This window comes from Bombina bombina, unplaced genomic scaffold (genome assembly GCF_027579735.1).
Source record: "Bombina bombina isolate aBomBom1 unplaced genomic scaffold, aBomBom1.pri scaffold_557, whole genome shotgun sequence".
NCBI lineage: Eukaryota > Metazoa > Chordata > Amphibia > Anura > Bombinatoridae > Bombina > Bombina bombina.
In genome coordinates this window covers 250,001-269,999 of record NW_026512149.1, presented here as the reverse complement: position 1 = coordinate 269,999, position 19,999 = coordinate 250,001, and the positions used below count along the sequence as shown (strand labels likewise).

At 38.5% G+C, this 19,999-nt stretch overlaps 1 protein-coding gene across 1 annotated transcript in view; it reads right to left on the bottom strand.

Annotated features, from left to right (window-relative positions):
* Positions 1-19,999, bottom strand: part of LOC128644145 (uncharacterized) — a gene marked incomplete at its 3' end in the record, with an annotated part of 268,123 nt that overhangs the window by 54,348 nt on the left and 193,776 nt on the right. The window contains exon 6 of the mRNA XM_053696855.1: positions 726-824. Coding sequence (XP_053552830.1) covers positions 726-824 — 99 coding nt within the window. The remainder of the gene's footprint in view (positions 1-725; positions 825-19,999) is intronic.

Here is a 19,999-nt window from a genome sequence, read left to right as displayed (position 1 = left end):
TTTGTAAAATCACTTCTGTATACCGAATCTAATTGCATTGAAATACAAAACAGAACGTGTAAGACATAAATGTAATAAAACTTAAAGGATCCAATATGAAGTCTAAAGCAACAATAGACAGAAAGCACAAAGTGTAAATGTAACAAAACTATCATGCCATGCAGTGCTATATTGCACTGGGGTTATATCTCCTTCACATATATAAATGCAGGGAATGCTCCTTAGAGAAGAATAGCAAAATCTGCCTTTCTAGAATCTTGTGAGAGATCTTGCAGTGATGGAGGATCATTTTAGATCATCTCATCTGAGTGGAAAGCTTTATGGGAGGAATCTCTCAGGTGCTCCCTTGTTAACCTTACTCTCCCCTGTGAAATTCTCTATCCCATAGAGCTTCATTGCTTTCTATGGAAGGCAGCTCAAATCTCTCTGAGACTTCGTTTACAGAATTAAAAGAGTTCAGCTGCTATGAAATCTGCGCCATAAAAATTAAATATTGTAAAAGGGTTTTCTGAAACACATGTGAACAAGAGAAACCTGGCCACATTAACTAAAGGCCATTCAAAAAGAACTTGCAAATTATGTATTACTATTATTATTAATAACAATAATAGCATTATTTGAATAAAGGGTCCGTCTACCTAGATAGTTTACAACCCAAGGAATAATCAGCTTACAACCGGTCACTATGAGTATTATATTAGCTTCCTAGAAACATAAATACTTGCCTTCTACAATGCTTCCAGACTTTGTGTCTTTTTTCTTCAGTTTCTTTTTGGAAATCTTTTGGAAGGGAGCAAATTCAACCACAGCTGGATACTCCTGACCTAAGTAAATGCAATGAGATTTTAATTAACTTTAATATCACATTTAGTATATGGCGGTAATTTATGTTTGCATTAACTTCAGTTTTTTTTTTTTATTTAAAGGGACAGTCTAGTATTAATTAAACTTTCATTATTCAGATGGGACTTTTAATTTTAATCAACTTTCCAATTTACTTTTATCATCAAATTTGCTTTTTTCTCTTGGTATTCTTAGTTTAAACTAAACATAGGTAGGCTCATATGCTAATTTCTAAGCCTTTGAGGGCTGCCTCTTATCACAGGCTTTTTAAATCTCTTTTCAACACAGAGACAGAAAGTACACGTGGGCCAAATAGATAACACTGTTTTCAGGCACAGGGGGTTATTTAAGATTTAGCACAAAACAATACTAAATGCAAGACAATAGATAATAAACAGTCACAGTCATGTGATCAGGGGGCTGGAAAAAGGTTCCTAGATAGAAGGTAATCACAGAGGTAAAAAGTATATTAATATAACTGTGTTGTTTATGCAAAACTGGGGAATGGGTAATAAAGGGATTATTTATCTTTTAAAACAATAACAATTCTAAGGTAGACTGTCCCTTTAAGTGACATGAAATTCACTTTTTTATACTGTGCTTGCTTTTAAACTTTAGTAAGAACACAGTGTAAGTAAAAACGTAAACTTTTTATTATCGGTTATTTGTAGAGCGCCAACAGATTCTGCAGCGCTAAACTTTTCTAATTAAACCTAGAAGTATGAAGGAGGGAGCTTAGGAAGGGGTTTAGGTGAAGAGAGTTAGGATACAGTAGGAGGGCAAATGTAGGAACTGGAACAATAAAAACATAATTTATGCTTACCTGATAAATTTATTTCTCTTGTAGTGTATCCAGTCCACGGATCATCCATTACTTATGGGATATTAACTCCTCCCCAACAGGAAGTGCAAGAGGATTCACCCAGCAGAGCTGCTATATAGCTCCTCCCCTAACTGCCATTACCAGTCATTCGACCGAAAACATGCAGAGAAAGGAAAACCATAGGGTGCAGTGGTGACTGTAGTTTAATGGAAAAATGACCTGCCTTAAAGTGACAGGGCGGGCCGTGGACTGGATACACTACAAGAGAAATAAATTTATCAGGTAAGCATAAATTATGTTTTCTCTTGTTAAGTGTATCCAGTCCACGGATCATCCATTACTTATGGGATACCAATACCAAAGCTAAAGTACACGGATGACGGGAGGGACAGGCAGGCTCTTTATACGGAAGGAACCACTGCCTGAAGAACCTTTCTCCCAAAAAAAACAGCCTCCGAAGAAGCAAAAGTGTCAAATTTGTAAAATTTGGAAAAAGTATGAAGAGAAGACCAAGTTGCAGCCTTGCAAATCTGTTCAACAGAAGCCTCATTCTTAAAGGCCCAAGTGGAAGCCACAGCTCTAGTAGAATGTGCTGTAATTCTTTCAGGAGGCTGCTGTCCAGCAGTCTCATAGGCTAACCGTATTATGCTACGAAGCCAAAAGGAGAGAGAGGTAGCCGAAGCTTTTTGACCTCTCCTCTGACCAGAATAAACGACAAACAGGGAAGACGTTTGTCGAAAATCCTTAGTTGCCTGTAGATAAAATTTCAGGGCACGGACTACATCTAGATTGTGTAGCAGACGTTCCTTTTTCGAAGAAGGATTAGGACACAAAGATGGAACCACAATCTCTTGATTGATATTCCTGTTAGTGACCACCTTAGGTAGGAACCCAGGTTTAGTATGCAGAACTACCTTGTCTGAATGAAAAATCAGATAAGGAGAATCACAATGTAAGGCAGATAACTCAGAGACTCTTCGAGCCGAGGAAATCGCCATTAAAAACAGAACTTTCCAAGATAACAACTTGATATCAATGGAATGAAGGGGTTCAAACGGAACCCCCTGTAAAACATTAAGAACTAAGTTCAAACTCCATGGTGGAGCAACAGTTTTAAACACAGGCTTGATCCTAGCTAAAGCCTGACAAAAAGCTTGAACGTCCGGAACTTCTGACAGACGTTTGTGTAAAAGAATGGACAGAGCTGAAATCTGTCCCTTTAAGGAACTAGCGGATAAACCCTTTTCTAAACCTTCTTGTAGAAAAGACAATATCCTCGGAATCCTAACCTTACTCCATGAGTAACTCTTGGATTCGCACCAATATAAGTATTTGCGCCATATCTTATGGTAAATCTTTCTGGTAACAGGCTTCCTAGCCTGTATTAAGGTATCAATAACTGACTCAGAAAAACCACGTTTTGATAAAATCAAGCGTTCAAAGTCAGCTTCAGAGAAATTAGATTTTGATGTTTGAAGGGACCCTGGATCAGAAGGTCCTGTTTCAGAGGTAGCGACCAAGGTGGACAGGATGACATGTCCACTAGATCTGCATACCAAGTCCTGCGTGGCCATGCAGGCGCTATTAGAATAACTGATGCTCTCTCCTGTTTGATTCTGGCAATCAATCGAGGAAGCATCGGGAAGGGTGGAAACACATAAGCCATCCCGAAGGTCCAAGGTGCTGTCAAAGCATCTATCAGAACCGCTCCCGGATCCCTGGATCTGGACCCGTAACGAGGAAGCTTGGCGTTCTGTCGAGACGCCATGAGATCTATCTCTGGTTTGCCCCAACGTCGAAGTATTTGGGCAAAGACCTCCGGATGAAGTTCCCACTCCCCCGGATGAAAAGTCTGACGACTTAAGAAATCCGCCTCCCAGTTCTCCACTCCCGGGATGTGGATTGCTGACAGGTGGCAAGAGTGAGACTCTGCCCAGCGAATTATCTTTGATACTTCCATCATTGCTAGGGAGCTTCTTGTCCCTCCCTGATGGTTGATGTAAGCTACAGTCGTGATGTTGTCCGACTGAAACCTGATGAACCCCCGAGTTGTTAACTGGGGCCAAGCCAGAAGGGCATTGAGAACTGCTCTCAATTCCAGAATGTTTATTGGTAGGAGACTCTCCTCCTGATTCCATTGTCCCTGAGCCTTCAGAGAATTCCAGACAGCGCCCCAACCTAGTAGGCTGGCGTCTGTTGTTACAATTGTCCAGTCCGGCCTGCTGAATGGCATCCCCCTGGACAGATGTGGCCGAGAAAGCCACCATAGAAGAGAATTTCTGGTCTCTTGATCCAGATTCAGAGTAGGGGACAAGTCTGAGTAATCCCCATTCCACTGACTTAGCATGCACAATTGCAGCGGTCTGAGATGTAGGCGTGCAAAGGGTACTATGTCCATTGCTGCTACCATTAAGCCGATCACCTCCATGCATTGAGCTACTGACGGGTGTTGAATGGAATGAAGGACACGGCATGCATTTTGAAGCTTTGTTAACCTGTCTTCTGTCAGGTAAATCTTCATTTCTACAGAATCTATAAGAGTCCCCAAGAAGGGAACTCTTGTGAGTGGAAAGAGAGAACTCTTCTTTTCGTTCACCTTCCATCCATGCGACCTTAGAAATGCCAGTACTAACTCTGTATGAGACTTGGCAGTTTGAAAGCTTGAAGCTTGTATCAGAATGTCGTCTAGGTACGGAGCTACCGCAATTCCTCGCGGTCTTAGTACCGCCAGAAGAGCACCCAGAACCTTTGTGAAGATTCTCGGAGCCGTAGCCAATCCGAATGGAAGAGCTACAAACTGGTAATGCCTGTCTAGAAAGGCAAACCTTAGATACCGGTAATGATCTTTGTGAATCGGTATGTGAAGGTAAGCATCCTTTAAATCCACTGTGGTCATGTACTGACCCTTTTGGATCATGGGTAAAAATGTCCGAATAGTTTCCATTTTGAACGATGGAACTCTTAGGAATTTGTTTAGGATCTTTAAATCCAAGATTGGCCTGAAAGTTCCCTCTTTTTTTGGGAACCACAAACAGATTTGAGTAAAACCCTTGTCCTTGTTCCGACCGCGGAACCGGATGGATCACTCCCATTAATAAAAGATCTTGTACGCAGCGTAGAAACGCCTCTTTCTTTATTTGGTTTGTTGACAACCTTGACAGATGAAATCTCCCTCTTGGGGGAGAGAATTTGAAGTCTAGAAGGTATCCCTGAGATATGATCTCTAACGCCCAGGGATCCTGGACATCTCTTGCCCAAGCCTGGGCGAAGAGAGAAAGTCTGCCCCCCACTAGATCCGTTCCCGGATCGGGGGCCCTCGATTCATGCTGTCTTAGGGGCAGCAGCAGGTTTCCTGGCCTGCTTACCCTCGTTCCAGGACTGGTTAGGTCTCCAGCCTTGTCTGTAGCGAGCAACAGCTCCTTCCTGTTTTGGTGCAGAGGAAGTTGATGCTGCTCCTGCTTTGAAATTACGAAAGGAACGAAAATTAGACTGTCTAGCCTTAGGTTTGGCTCTGTCTTGAGGCAGGGCATGGCCTTTACCTCCTGTAATGTCAGCGATAATTTCTTTCAACCCGGGCCCGAATAAGGTCTGCCCTTTGAAAGGTATATTAAGCAATTTAGATTTAGAAGTAACGTCAGCTGACCAGGATTTTAGCCACAGTGCTCTGCGTGCCTGAATGGCGAATCCAGAATTCTTAGCCGTAAGTTTAGTTAAATGTACTACGGCATCTGAAATAAATGAGTTAGCTAACTTAAGGGCTTTAAGCTTGTGTGTAATCTCATCTAATGGAGCTGATTCAAGTGTCTCTTCCAGAGACTCAAACCAAAATGCTGCTGCAGCCGTGACAGGCGCAATGCATGCAAGAGGTTGCAATATAAAACCTTGTTGAACAAACATTTTCTTAAGGTAACCCTCTAACTTTTTATCCATTGGATCTGAAAAGGCACAGCTATCCTCCACCGGGATAGTGGTACGCTTAGCTAAAGTAGAAACTGCTCCCTCCACCTTAGGGACCGTTTGCCATAAGTCCCGTGTGGTGGCGTCTATTGGAAACATCTTTCTAAATATCGGAGGGGGTGAGAACGGCACACCGGGTCTATCCCACTCCTTAGTAACAATTTCAGTAAGTCTCTTAGGTATAGGAAAAACGTCAGTACTCGCCGGGTACCGCAAAATATTTATCCAACCTACACATTTTCTCTGGTATTGCAACTGTGTTACAATCATTCAGAGCCGCTAACACCTCCCCTAGTAATACACAGAGGTTTTCCAGCTTAAATTTAAAATTTGAAATATCTGAATCCAGTTTGTTTGGATCAGAACCGTCACCCGCAGAATGAAGCTCTCCGTCCTCATGTTCTGCAAATTGTGACGCAGTGTCTGACATGGCCCTAATATTATCAGCGCACTCTGTTCTCACCCCAGAGTGATCACGCTTACCTCTTAGTTCTGGTAATTTAGCCAAAACTTCAGTCATAACAGTAGCCATATCCTGTAATGTGATTTGTAATGGCCGCCCAGATGTACTCGGCGCTACAATATCACGCACCTCCCGAGCGGGAGATGCAGGTACTGACACGTGAGGCGAGTTAGTCGGCATAACTCTCCCCTCGTTGTTTGGTGAAATATGTTCAATTTGTACAGATTCACTTTTATTTAAAGTAGCATCAATACAGTTAGTACATAAATTTCTATTGGGCTCCACTTTGGCTTTAGCACATATAGCACAGATATCTTCCTCTGAATCAGACATGTTTAACACACTAGCAAATAAACTAGCAACTTGGAAATACTTTTCAAGTAATTTACTATAATATGAAAACGTACTGTGCCTATAAGAAGCACAGAAAAAGTTATGACAGTTGAAAATTAATAAACTGAAAAGTTATAGCATCAAATCTTTGTAAAAAACACAATTTTAGCAAAGGATTGCTCCCATTAGCAAAGGATAACTAACCCTGATAGCAGAAAAAAAAAATAATACAGAAATAAACGTTTTTTTTATCACAGTCAACTACAATCTCACAGCTCTGCTGTGAGTGATTACCTCCCTCAAAACAAGTTTTGAAGACCCCTGTGTTCTGTAGAGATGAACCGGATCATGCAGGGAAGACAATAAACTTCTGACTGAATCTCCCCCTCACACATAACAGTGAGAGAGATCAGTAAACTGTCATAAATTAAATAAAACGACTGCCAAGTGGAAAAAAATAGTGCCCAAAACATTTTTTCACCCAGTACCTCAGAAAATTAAACGATTTTACATGCCAGCAAAAAACGTTTAACATTAATAAATTGAGTGTTATTAAAAAGCCTGTTGCTAGTCCCTGCAAATTAGGCTAAAGTTTTATGCATACAGTATAATTCCAGTGAAGTGCCATTCCCCAGAATACTGAAGTGTAAAATATACATACATGACAGCCTGATACCAGTTGCTGCTACTGCATTTAAGGCTGAGTTTACATTATATCGGTATGGCAGAATATTCTCATCAATTCCATTGTCAGAAAATAATAAGCTGCTACATACCTCTTTGCAGATTAATCTGCCCGCTGTCCCCTGATCTGAAGTTTACCTCTCCTCAGATGGCCGAGAAACAGCAATATGATCTTAACTACTCCGGCTAAAATCATAGAAAAACTCAAGTAGATTCTTCTTCAAATTCTACAAGAGAAGGAATAACACACTCCGGTGCTATTATAAAATAACAAACTTTTGATTGAAGGTATGAAACTAAGTATAATCACCACAGTCCTCTCACACATCCTATCTATTCGTTGGGTGCAAGAGAATGACTGGTAATGGCAGTTAGGGGAGGAGCTATATAGCAGCTCTGCTGGGTGAATCCTCTTGCACTTCCTGTTGGGGAGGAGTTAATATCCCATAAGTAATGGATGATCCGTGGACTGGATACACTTAACAAGAGAAATGGGAAGTTATACGTTTGTAATAATTTACAGTATATTTGAATGCTCCACTGTGTAGTTATAGGATCACCAGAAGCTAACCTCATGTGACATAAACATCTGCAAACAGATCATACCTTACATTGCTACTATATAAGCAAAATTAATTTAGTTAAGTGTACCAGTCTCCAGAGACTGCAACAGACCCTAATAACACACAAACTCTGCCCAAATCCGTCCATGACAGACCCTTTCCCACACCTACTGCTGTGGTTTCACACAGAAAAAAATGGCCCCCTCAGCTCCCTGTCCCTAAAAGCCTCTGTGAAATGTTGGGAGGCTTGTATACATTTAGAGCAAAACAAATTAAGGGGTAGATTAAGAGTGTAGTGTTATTCAGTGCTCCTGTTCGTGCGTTAACTTTGCTAGTGGTAAACTTTTTGCTTGTGTCAGATAGTGCGCATATTACAGGTTAAAAGTAAAAGAAAAGCTTGCGCAAGAGCAAAACCCGACACAAACAAAGAGTTGGAATTCAGATATAGTGACTGCATTAACATAATACCTAACGTCCATACTTATAACGTTTATTCAGGACAGCTAAATACGACATGAATTATGAATATTTTATATTCCAATGTTCTTCACATAGAAGACTATATTCTATTTATTCTTAAATTAATATATATATATATATATATATATATATATACCTATATATGTATATATATATATATATATATATATATATATATATATATATATATATATATATATATATATATATATATATATATATATATATATATATATATATATATAGGAATATCTATTTAAAAATACTTAGAACATATTCCCTTATGTGAATAACATTGGATTGGAATGTAAAATATTTGCAGTACATTCACAGTTAAATACTTCCAACTTTAATTATAAAATATTAATATTGAATAAAAATGTTTTTTCATGTTTTCAGGTATTTGACTGCAAAGGGCTCCATATAAACACACAAATAAATACATAAATACATTTGTACACACTTCTTTACATATATATATATGCACATATTTAGACATCTATATGTATGTACATTATACATTTTATATATATATATATATATATATATATATATATATATATATATATTAAAGCCCTTTGTAGACTAACGTCTTTTACATATATCTTTAAGCCCTTATAACTTTTTTATATATATTTTTTACAATATTCTTTTTTTAGACAGTGTTTATTTGAGTGTAACTATACTTTTAAGAGTATTTATGTTGTGTTTAATGAACTTTGTTTTTTTTCCCCTACCCTTTACGCAAGCTTTTAATTAGTTCGTAATAGACAAGTGTAAATTGTAATTGCGCTCAAATAAATTTACTTTCAACTTGTAATATTCGTGCTATTTCCAACAAGCGCAAACAATAGCGATCCATTTGTAATCTAGTCCTAAAGTGGAAAAGAAAGTACTGCAAATGTGGGTCAAAATGGTTTTGTTTTTTTGTGGTATAAAAATAGGCCAATGTGTTTTACAACACTGGTATATAGCAGCCATTGATATCAGATATTTAGAACCTAAAAATAAGTTTAAAGGGACACTGAACCCAAATTTTTTCTTTCGTGATTCAGATAGAGCATGAAATTGTAAGCAACTTTCTAATTTACTCCTATTATCACATTTTCTTCATTCTCTTGGTATCTTTATTTGAAATGTAAGAATGTAAGTTTAGATGCTGGCCCATTATTGGTGAACAACCTGGGTTGTTCTTGCTGATTGGTGGATAAATTCATTCACCAATAAAAAAGTGATGTCCAGAGTTCTAAACAAAAAAAAGATTAGATTCATTCTTTTTCAAATAAAGATAGAAAGAGAACAAAGAAAGAAAAAATGATAATAGGTGTAAATTAGAAAGTTGCTTAAAATTGCATGCTCTATCTGAATATCGAAAGAAAAAAATTGGGTTCAGTGTCCCTTTAAGTAATAATGGAGTGTGGATAGGTTAGCTTAAAATACCATAATAATGTTCTAACATCAAGTATTAGAAATAAGGTTGTGATAAACATCTTTGAATGCATCCCACTCGTATAGAAGAACTTTGTGAAATGTTTTGCATGGGTTTTTAAAAGGCTGTCAAATTAAAGATTTTAATTATAAAAACATGACAAAAAGAATCTGACAGCAGTCATTAAATAAAATAATGTTAAAGTTGGGTGCAAACTATAACAGGGCACTGCACAACCCTGTATCCATATGCAAAGTTCAGAAAAAGAATAGCAGCACTCCAAAAATGATAATTACCAGTCCTTTATTGTAGCCAAAAGCACAAGTGAAGCAGCAACGTTTCGGACTACATGTCCTTCATCATGCTATACCTACATCACTTCCACTTCCTCCTTATATACCCAAAAGGTGCACACCCACCAAATCACAATTAACACTTAGTATGCCAAAACCTAACTTAACAATTTAGTGGCATATGCAAATATTCCAACGTTATTTTTCTAAAAATTACTTTATACAAGTTAATAACTTATTCATCTTATACAAAAGAAAGAAAAATGTTACACAGATAATTGGAGGACATCAAAATATATCAAGGAAATTCTGTCTACCTACAAATACAGAATAATTTTTGTTTTTTATTTTTCTTGTTACTTATTAATAACAACACTATTACAAAAACACTATTTGACTGTCAGAGACAATATTACACACTAAATGCCAAAAAATTTATTTCTACAGGAAAATAGACAGATCATACTATTTATTCATACCCATTGGTACTAGTGAGTTTAGAGTAAAGATCCAAAATGCCTCTCTCTGCTTGAGGTACTGCTCTCTATCACCTCCTCGCCTACAGGGAGAGATATGCTCTAATACTTGGAATCTCAATTGACTAAACCCATGTTGGGCCTCCATGAAATGAGTGGCCACTGGTGATTTCAGATTATTTCTCCTAATACTTGACTTATGCTTGGTGATCCTATGCCTAACCCTGCGGGTCGTCTTACCTATATAAATAAGGCCACACGGGCAAGGAGGTATATCGCAAAGTCAGTATTACATGTTAAAAATTCTTTAATCCAAATTTTTTTTCCAGATTGAGGATGTACAAAATTTGGCCCCTTTATCATGTTGTTACAATGTGAACATCCCAAGCAAGGGTAACAACCTAGATGTTTCTTTGTAATGTACCCTTGTCTACCAGTTTTGGCACTGCCAATATCCGCCTTTACCAGAGTATCTCTTAAATTTATCCCTCTTTTATAAGCTGGCATAGGGACATTCTGGAACTCTGGTATACCTGGATTACAATTCTTCAGAATATACCAATGCCTATGAATAATTCTCTGAATCTGAGTACTCAATTCATTATATTCTGAAACGAAAACCAATATGTCTTTATTTCTATCCTTAGTTCTTACTCGTGGTTTGAGTAAATCATCTCTAGAAATCTTCATAGTGTTTCTAATCTCTTTATCAATCAATTCTTTATCATATCCTCTGTCCAAAAAGAGATTACCCATCTCCCTGAGTCTTTCTTCACTTTTTCTGTCATCTGACACAATGCGGCGAACCCTCATAAATTGACTCTTGGGAAGGGAATTCCTCAAGGACAGAGGATGTGCACTACTTGCCAGTAATAGATCATTTCTGTCAGTTTCCTTTTTCTACAAATCCACCTTCATTCTACCATTTTCCTTAATCACTAGAGTATCTAGGAATGCTAAGCTCTCCTCACTATGAACCAAAGTAAATTTTATATTCACTGTGGCGGAATTTAAAATCTCCACAAACTGCAATAGGCTTCCAATGTCACCCAGCCATATGCCAAACACATCGTCAATATAGCGCCACGAGGTGGCGCCATATTCCTTAAAGAGATTATTATTATATACCAATTTTTCTTCATAAATACTCATAAAGATGTTGGCATATGTAGGGGCGACATTGGAGCCCATTGCAGTTCCCTGTTTCTGTATGTAGAACTGATCCTGAAATAGGAAATAATTACACCGTAATATAATGTCTAACAGCTCTAAAATGAACTCCTTCTCATCCACAGTGAATAAATTAGAATCAGCCATTACCTTGTTCACAGCCCCCACACCCCCATCATGACTGATGGAAGTGTAGAGGCTAGAAACATCCATACTGTACAGAATGCACTAATTTAAAGGGACAGAAATATTTTCTAATTTATTCAGAAAATCCCCTGTATCCTTGATATATGATTGGGATTCAACAACAAATCTCCTCAACAATTGATCTAAATACACTGAAACATTCGAGAACACACTGTCAACACTTGCCACAATGGGGCGTCCTGGTGGTTTTGTCAAATTTTTAAGCACCTTATGAAGTGTATATATGACAGGTGTTCTCGGATGTTTATTGATCAAGAATTCTTTCTCCTCTGGACCAATGATGTCTTTATGAATTGCAACATCAATACACTTGTTAAGCTCTTTTTGAACAGCAAACACAGGATTATAAGATATTGGTTCATAAATATCTATATCTGACAATTGGCGTAATATTTCTGATATATAATCTTCTTTATTCTGTACAATTGTGGTCCCGCCCTTATCGGCAGATTTAATTATTATTTGGTTGTTCCTTTTAATATTTAATAGACACTCTCTTTCCTTTCTAGAAAAATTAGTAGTCCTATATCTATACTTAGCACCAATGCCACTGTATTTCTTTCTAAGTCTGTTAACATCTGAATAAACCTGGCACATAAAGGTATCTACACTCTTGTGATAGTATTGAGGGTTAAATTTCTTTTTTATTCTCAATTGCAATTTCCTTATACTTAGCATTCCTGCAGTATTCAAATTATCAGTAGCAGAATCATTTGATTGAATATCACTCCCCTCATTATGTTTCAATGCAAAGAAAGATTTTAATTTTATGCTCCTAAACAAACGATATAAATCTTGGTCAAGATGAAAGAAATTACATTTATATTGGGACTAAGGCCCAACATGGGGTTAGTCAATTGAGATTCCAAGTATTAGAGCATATCTCTCCCTGTAGGCGAGGAGGTGATAGAGAGCAGTACCTCAAGCAGAGAGAGGCATTTTGGATCTTTACTCTAAACTCACTAGTACCAATGGGTATGAATAAAGAGTATGATCTGTCTATTTTCCTGTAGAAATAAAATTTTTGGCATTTAGTGTGTAATATTGTCTCTGACAGTCAAATAGTGTTTTTGTAATAGTGTTGTTATTAATAAGTAACAAGAAAAATAAAAACAAAAATTATTCTGTATTTGTAGGTAGACAGAATTTCCTTGATATATTTTGATGTCCTCCAATTATCTGTGTAACATTTTTCTTTCTTTTGTATAAGATGAATAAGTTATTAACTTGTATAAAGTAATTTTTAGAAAAATAACGTTGGAATATTTGCATATGCCACTAAATTGTTAAGTTAGGTTTTGGCATACTAAGTGTTAATTGTGATTTGGTGGGTGTGCACCTTTTGGGTATATAAGGAGGAAGTGGAAGTGATGTAGGTATAGCATGATGAAGGACATGTAGTCCGAAACGTTGCTGCTTCACTTGTGCTTTTGGCTACAATAAAGGACTGGTAATTATCATTTTTGGAGTGCTGCTATTCTTTTTCTGAACTTAGCAGTCTTTAAATAAACCAGAAAACACTTTCCAAGCAGCTTTGCACATGGTTTTCTATTGCAACAGCCTTGACTTTTTAAAAATCTATTTGCCCTCTTTTAATTGGCATCTTTTCAGACTTTTTGAATGGTTAAAGGGACACAGAACCCAATTTTTGTCTTTGATGATTTAGATAGAGCATGTGATTTTAAACAACTTTACCTCTCTTATCTAATTTGGTTTGTTCTCTTGGTATCCTTTGTTGAAAAGGATACCTAAGTAGGCTCAGGATCAGCTGATTGGTGGCTACACATATATATATGTCTCACCCAATGGGGCCGAATTATTAAGCACCGTATGGTGCCTAATACATCTGTTTCCACGTGAGCCTTCAGGCTCGCCGGAAACAGTGTAGTGTAGTAGACAACCCAAAGTATTGATCTAGGCCCATTTTGATATATTTCATGCCACCATTTCACCGCCAAATTCGATCAAATAAAAAAAAATTTTCACTTTTTCACTAACTTTGGGTTTCTCACTGAAATTATTACAAACAGCTTGTGCAATTACGGCATAAATAGTTGTAAATGCTTCTCTGGGATCCCCTTTGTTCCGAAATAGCAGACATATATGGCTTTAGCATTGCTTTTTGGTAATTAGAAGGCCGCTAAATGCCGCTGCGCACCACACTTGTTTTATGCCCAGCAGTGACAGGGTTAATTTGGTAGCTTGTAGGGAGCTTGAAGGGTTCATTTTAGCTTTAGTGTAGAGATCAGCCGCCCACCTGACACATCCCACCCCCTGATCCCTCCCAAACAGCTCTCTTCCTGCCCCCACCCCACAATTGTCCACACCAGTACTGCCAGTACTAAAAAACAAAAAGGCTTTGTTTACAAAAAAATTTAAAATATATTCTGCTGAGTAGGATCCACCCTTAGCCCCCAACCTCCCTGATCCCCCCTAAAGAGCTAACCCTCCCCCCAATAACTATTTGCCACAATTTTGGGTACTGACTAATTTGTTTTTTGTTTTTTTAAATAAACCCCACTTTTTTTGTAGTGTAGCTGCCCCCCCTCCATACCCCCTCCCAGATCCCTTTAAAAAATGTATTCCCCCCCCTCCTCTGCCACCCACCACCCTCTCCCACCACTTCAATTTTTTTAATTTTGTTAGATCGCGGGCGTGCACGCCCACGCCCCCCACCGCTCCCGCACGCACCCGAGAATAATTTCCCACTGCTGGCCGGAAGTTTTCCAGCGATGGGCTGCTCAACCGCCTCCCTGCAATGGCTCCCACCCACCAACGATCGGCACCATCGCTGGGTGATGCAGGGGGGGGCCACAGAGTGTCTCTCTCTGCATCGGTGTGCCAAAAAAGGTATTGCAGTGATGCCTCATAATTGAGGCATCACGGCAATACCTTGAAAGCGTCTGGAAGCAATCAAGATCGCTTCCACCGTTGTAAACCCGACGACGTACAAAGTTTTTTGTACGATGTACCCTGTACGTCGTCGGTGGATAAGGGGTTAAATTTGTATTTGTGCTAAAATCACATATTAATAAAAGCTCACATACTTTAAAAACTATGAAATCTGTAATCTGAGCCCAATGTATAGTTATCAGCAATATTGAAACTGTTAGCTGCCATCTTGTGATGCCAGGGTTTCAGAAAATATTTTTGAACAGCTCATTTTATAAGTTAATAAACTGTAGAAAAAAAAATTCTCTTTGGTCATAATAACTCTGTTCATAGGAATCTGTTACAAGCTAATTAAGATAGAGTTTGTTTTTAGATTTATCAACCAACCATGCAGATCCAGTGTTCACAGAACCAAGTCTCAGTTTTGTTCTGCTAAATCTTTTGATGGAGCCAAATGAAGTATTGAACATTTTCAATTAATTGTTCCCTAATTATTGAAATAAGTGTAATCAGTATACTTAAAATGTTTAGGAACTTTGGAAAGAAGAGGCATGCAGACCCTTAACTGCTGTTGTGGTATATTGATTACAATGAGCATAATTTGCATATTTTAGAGCTATAGGGGTAGATTTATTATGTCTGCCCGACATCGCTAAATGTAGACAGCACACGCTGTTGACATTTGACATCGCACAAGCATTTCTTTTTTAAATGCTTGTGCAATGCCGCCCCCTGCACATTCGCGGTATGGCGAACAAGTTAAGGAGTAGCAGTTGTAACTTAATTTTCCTGTGTTATGGAAAACTTTGGGGGTAGATTGCAGAATCCTCTCGCCTAGATTTAGAGTTTTGCGTTAGAAGGGGTGCATTAGCTACGCGTGTTTTTTTCCCCCCGCACCTTTTAAACAACGCTGGTATTTAGAGATCTCAGAAGGGCTGCGTTAGGCTCCAAAAAGGGAGCGTAGAGCATAATTTACCGCCACTGCAACTCTCAATACCAGCGTTGCTTACGGACGCGGCCAGCTTAAAAAATGTGCTCGTGCACGATTCCCCCATAGGAAACAATGGGGCAGTTTGAGCTGAAAAAAAACCCAACACCAAAAAGCAGCGTTCAGCTCCTAACGCAGCCCCATTGTTTCCTATGGGGAAACACTTCCTAAGTCTGCACCTAACACCCTAACATGTACCCCGAGTCTAAACACCCCTAACCTTACACTTATTAACCCCTAATCTGCCGCCCCCGCTATCGCTGACCCCTGCATATTATTTTTAACCCCTAATCTGCTGCTCTGTACACCGCCACAACCTACGTTATCCCTATGTACCCCTAATCTGCTGCCCCCTAACACCGCCGACCCCTATATTATATTTATTACCCCCTAATCTGCCCCCCCAACGTCGCCGCTACCTACCTACACTTATTAACCCCTAATCTGCCGACCGGACTTCACCGCTACTATAATAAATGTATTAACCCCTAATCCGCCTCACTCCCGACTCAAAAACCCTATAATAAATGTTATTAACCCTTAATCTGCCCTTCCTAACATCGCCGACACCTAACTTCAAGTATTAACCCCTAATCTGCCGACCGGACCTTGCCGCTACTCTAATAAATGTATTAACCCCTAAAGCTAAGTCTAACCCTAACACTAACACCCCCCTAAATTAAATATAATTTAAATCTAACGAAATAAAATAAATCTTATTAAATAAATTAATCCTATTTAAAGCTAAATACTTACCTGTAAAATAAACCCTAATATAGCTACAATATAAATAATAATTATATTGTAGCTTTTTTAGGATTAATATTTATTTTACAGGCAACTTTGTATTTATTTTAACTAGGTACAATAGCTATTAAATAGTTAATAACTATTTAATAGCTACCTAGTTAAAATAATTACAAAATTACCTGTAAAATAAATCCTAACCTAAGTTACAATTAAACCTAACACTACACTATCAATAAATTAATTAAATAAACTACCTACAATTATCTACAATTAAATCAACTAAACTAAATTACAAAAACAAACACTAAATTACAAAAAAAACCCCACTAAATTACAAAAAATAAAAAAAAGATTACAAGAATTTTAAACTAATTACACCTACTCTAAGCCCTTAAAAAAATAACAAAGCCCCCCACAATAAAAAAATGCCCTACCCTATTCTAAAATAAAAATTAGACAGCTCTTTTACCTTACCAGCCCTTAAAAGGGCCTTTTGCGGGGCATGCCCCAAAGAAAACAGCTCTTTTGCCTGTAAAAAAACATACAATACCCCCCCCCACATTACAACCCACCACCCACATACCCCTAATCTAACCCAAACCCCTCTTAAAAAACCTAACACTAAGCCCCTGAAGATCTTCCTACCTTATCTTCACCACGCCGGGTATCACCGATCCGTCCAGAAGAGGGTCCGAAGTCTTCATCCTATCCGGCAAGAAGAGGTCCAGAAGAGGCTCCAAAGTCTTCATCCTATCCGGCAAGAAGAGGAGATCCGGACCGGCAAACATCTTCATCCAAGCGGCATCTTCTATCTTCATCCATCCGACGAGGAGCGGCTCCATCCTTAAGACCTCCGGCGCGGAACATCCTCTTCTCCCGACGACTAGACGACGAATGAAGGTTCCTTTAAGGGACGTCATCAAAGATGGCGTCCCTCGAATTCCGATTGGCTGATAGGATTCTATCAGCCAATCGGAATTAAGGTTGGAAAAATCTGATTGGCTGATTGAATCAGCCAATCAGATGCAAGTTCAATCTGACTGGCTGATCCAATCAGCCAATCAGATTGAGCTTGCATTCTATTGGCTGATCGGAACAGCCAATAGAATGCGAGCTCAATCTGATTGGCTGATTGGATCAGCCAATCCGATTGAACTTGAATCTGATTGGCTTTGTTATTTTTTTATCTGGGGGGCTTTGTTATTTTTTTTAGGGGGCTTAGAGTAGGTGTAATTAGTTTAAAATTCTTGTAATCTTTTTTTTATTTTTTGTAATTTAGTGTTTGTTTGTATTTGTAATTTAGTTTAGTTGATTTAATTGTAGATAATTGTAGGTAGTTTATTTAATTAATTTATTGATAGTGTAGTGTTAGGTTTAATTGTAACTTAGGTTAGGATTTATTTTACAGGTAATTTTGTAATTATTTTAACTAGGTAGCTATTAAATAGTTATTAACTATTTAATAGCTATTGTACCTAGTTAAAATAAATACAAAGTTGCCTGTAAAATAAATATTAATCCTAAAATAGCTACAATATAATTATTATTTATATTGTAGCTATATTAGGGTTTATTTTACAGGTAAGTATTTAGCTTTAAATAGGATTAATTTATTTAATAAGATTTATTTTATTTCGTTAGATTTAAATTATATTTAACTTAGGGGGGTGTTAGTGTTAGGGTTAGACTTAGCTTTAGGGGTTAATACATTTATTAGAGTAGCGGTAAGATCCGGTCGGCAGATTAGGGGTTAATACTTGAAGTTAGATGTCGGCGATGTGAGGGAGGGCAGATTAGGGGTTAATAACATTTATTATAGGGTTTTTGAGTCGGGAGTGAGGCGGATTAGGGGTTAATACATGTATTATAGTAGCGGTGAGGTCCAGTCGGCAGATTAGGGGTTAATAAGTGTAAGTAGGTAGCGGCGACGTTGGGGGGGGCAGATTAGGGGGTAATAAATATAATATAGGGGTCAGCAATGTTAGGGGCAGCAGATTAGGGGTACATAGGGATAATGTAGGTTGCGGCGGCGTGCGGTCGGCAGATTAGGGGTTAAAAAAATTTATTACAGGGAGTGAAGAATTATTAGGCAAGTTGTATTTTTGAGGATTAATTTTATTATTGAACAACAACCATGTTCTCAATGAACCCAAAAAACTCATTAATATCAAAGCTGAATAGTTTTGGAAGTAGTTTTTAGTTTGTTTTTAGTTTTAGCTATTTTAGGGGGATATCTGTGTGTGCAGGTGACTATTACTGTGCATAATTATTAGGCAACTTAACAAAAAACAAATATATACCCATTTCAATTATTTATTTTTACCAGTGAAACCAATATAACATCTCAACATTCACAAATATACATTTCTGACATTCAAAAACAAAACAAAAACAAATCAGTGACCAATATAGCCACCTTTCTTTGCAAGGACACTCAAAAGCCTGCCATCCATGGATTCTGTCAGTGCTTTGATCTGTTCACCATCAACATTGCGTGCAGCAGCAACCACAGCCTCCCAGACACTGTTCAGAGAGGTGTACTGTTTTCCCTCCTTGTAAATCTCACATTTGATGATGGACCACAGGTTCTCAATGGGGTTCAGATCAGGTGAACAAGGAGGCCATGTCATTAGATTTTCTTCTTTTATACCCTTTCTTGCCAGCCACGCTGTGGAGTACTTGGACGCGTGTGATGGAGCATTGTCCTGCATGAAAATCATGTTTTTCTTGAAGGATGCAGACTTCTTCCTGTACCACTGCTTGAAGAAGGTGTCTTCCAGAAACTGGCAGTAGGACTGGGAGTTGAGCTTGACTCCATCCTCAACCCGAAAAGGCCCCACAAGCTCATCTTTGATGATACCAGCCCAAACCAGTACTCCACCTCCACCTTGCTGGCGTCTGAGTCGGACTGGAGCTCTCTGCCCTTTACCAATCCAGCCACGGGCCCATCCATCTGGCCCATCAAGACTCACTCTCATTTCATCAGTCCATAAAACCTTAGAAAAATCAGTCTTGAGATATTTCTTGGCCTAGTCTTGACGTTTCAGCTTGTGTGTCTTGTTCAGTGGTGGTCGTCTTTCAGCCTTTCTTACCTTGGCCATGTCTCTGAGTATTGCACACCTTGTGCTTTTGGGCACTCCAGTGATGTTGCAGCTCTGAAATATGGCCAAACTGGTGGCAAGTGGCATCTTGGCAGCTGCACGCTTGACTTTTCTCAGTTCATGGGCAGTTATTTTGCGCCTTGGTTTTTCCACACGCTTCTTACGACCCTGTTGACTATTTTGAATGAAACGCTTGATTGTTCGATGATCACGCTTCAGAAGCTTTGCAATTTTAAGAGTGCTGCATCCCTCTGCAAGATATCTCACTATTTTTGACTTTTCTGAGCCTGTCAAGTCCTTCTTTTGACCCATTTTGGCAAAGGAAAGGAAGTTGCCTAATAATTATGCACACCTGATATAGGGTGTTGATGTCATTAGACCACACCCCTTCTCATTACAGAGATGCACATCACCTAATATGCTTAATTGGTAGTAGGCTTTCAAGCCTATACAGCTTGGAGTAACACAACATGCATAAAGAGGATGATGTGGTCAAAATACTCATTTGCCTAATAATTCTGCACTCCCTGTAGAGTGGCGGCGATGT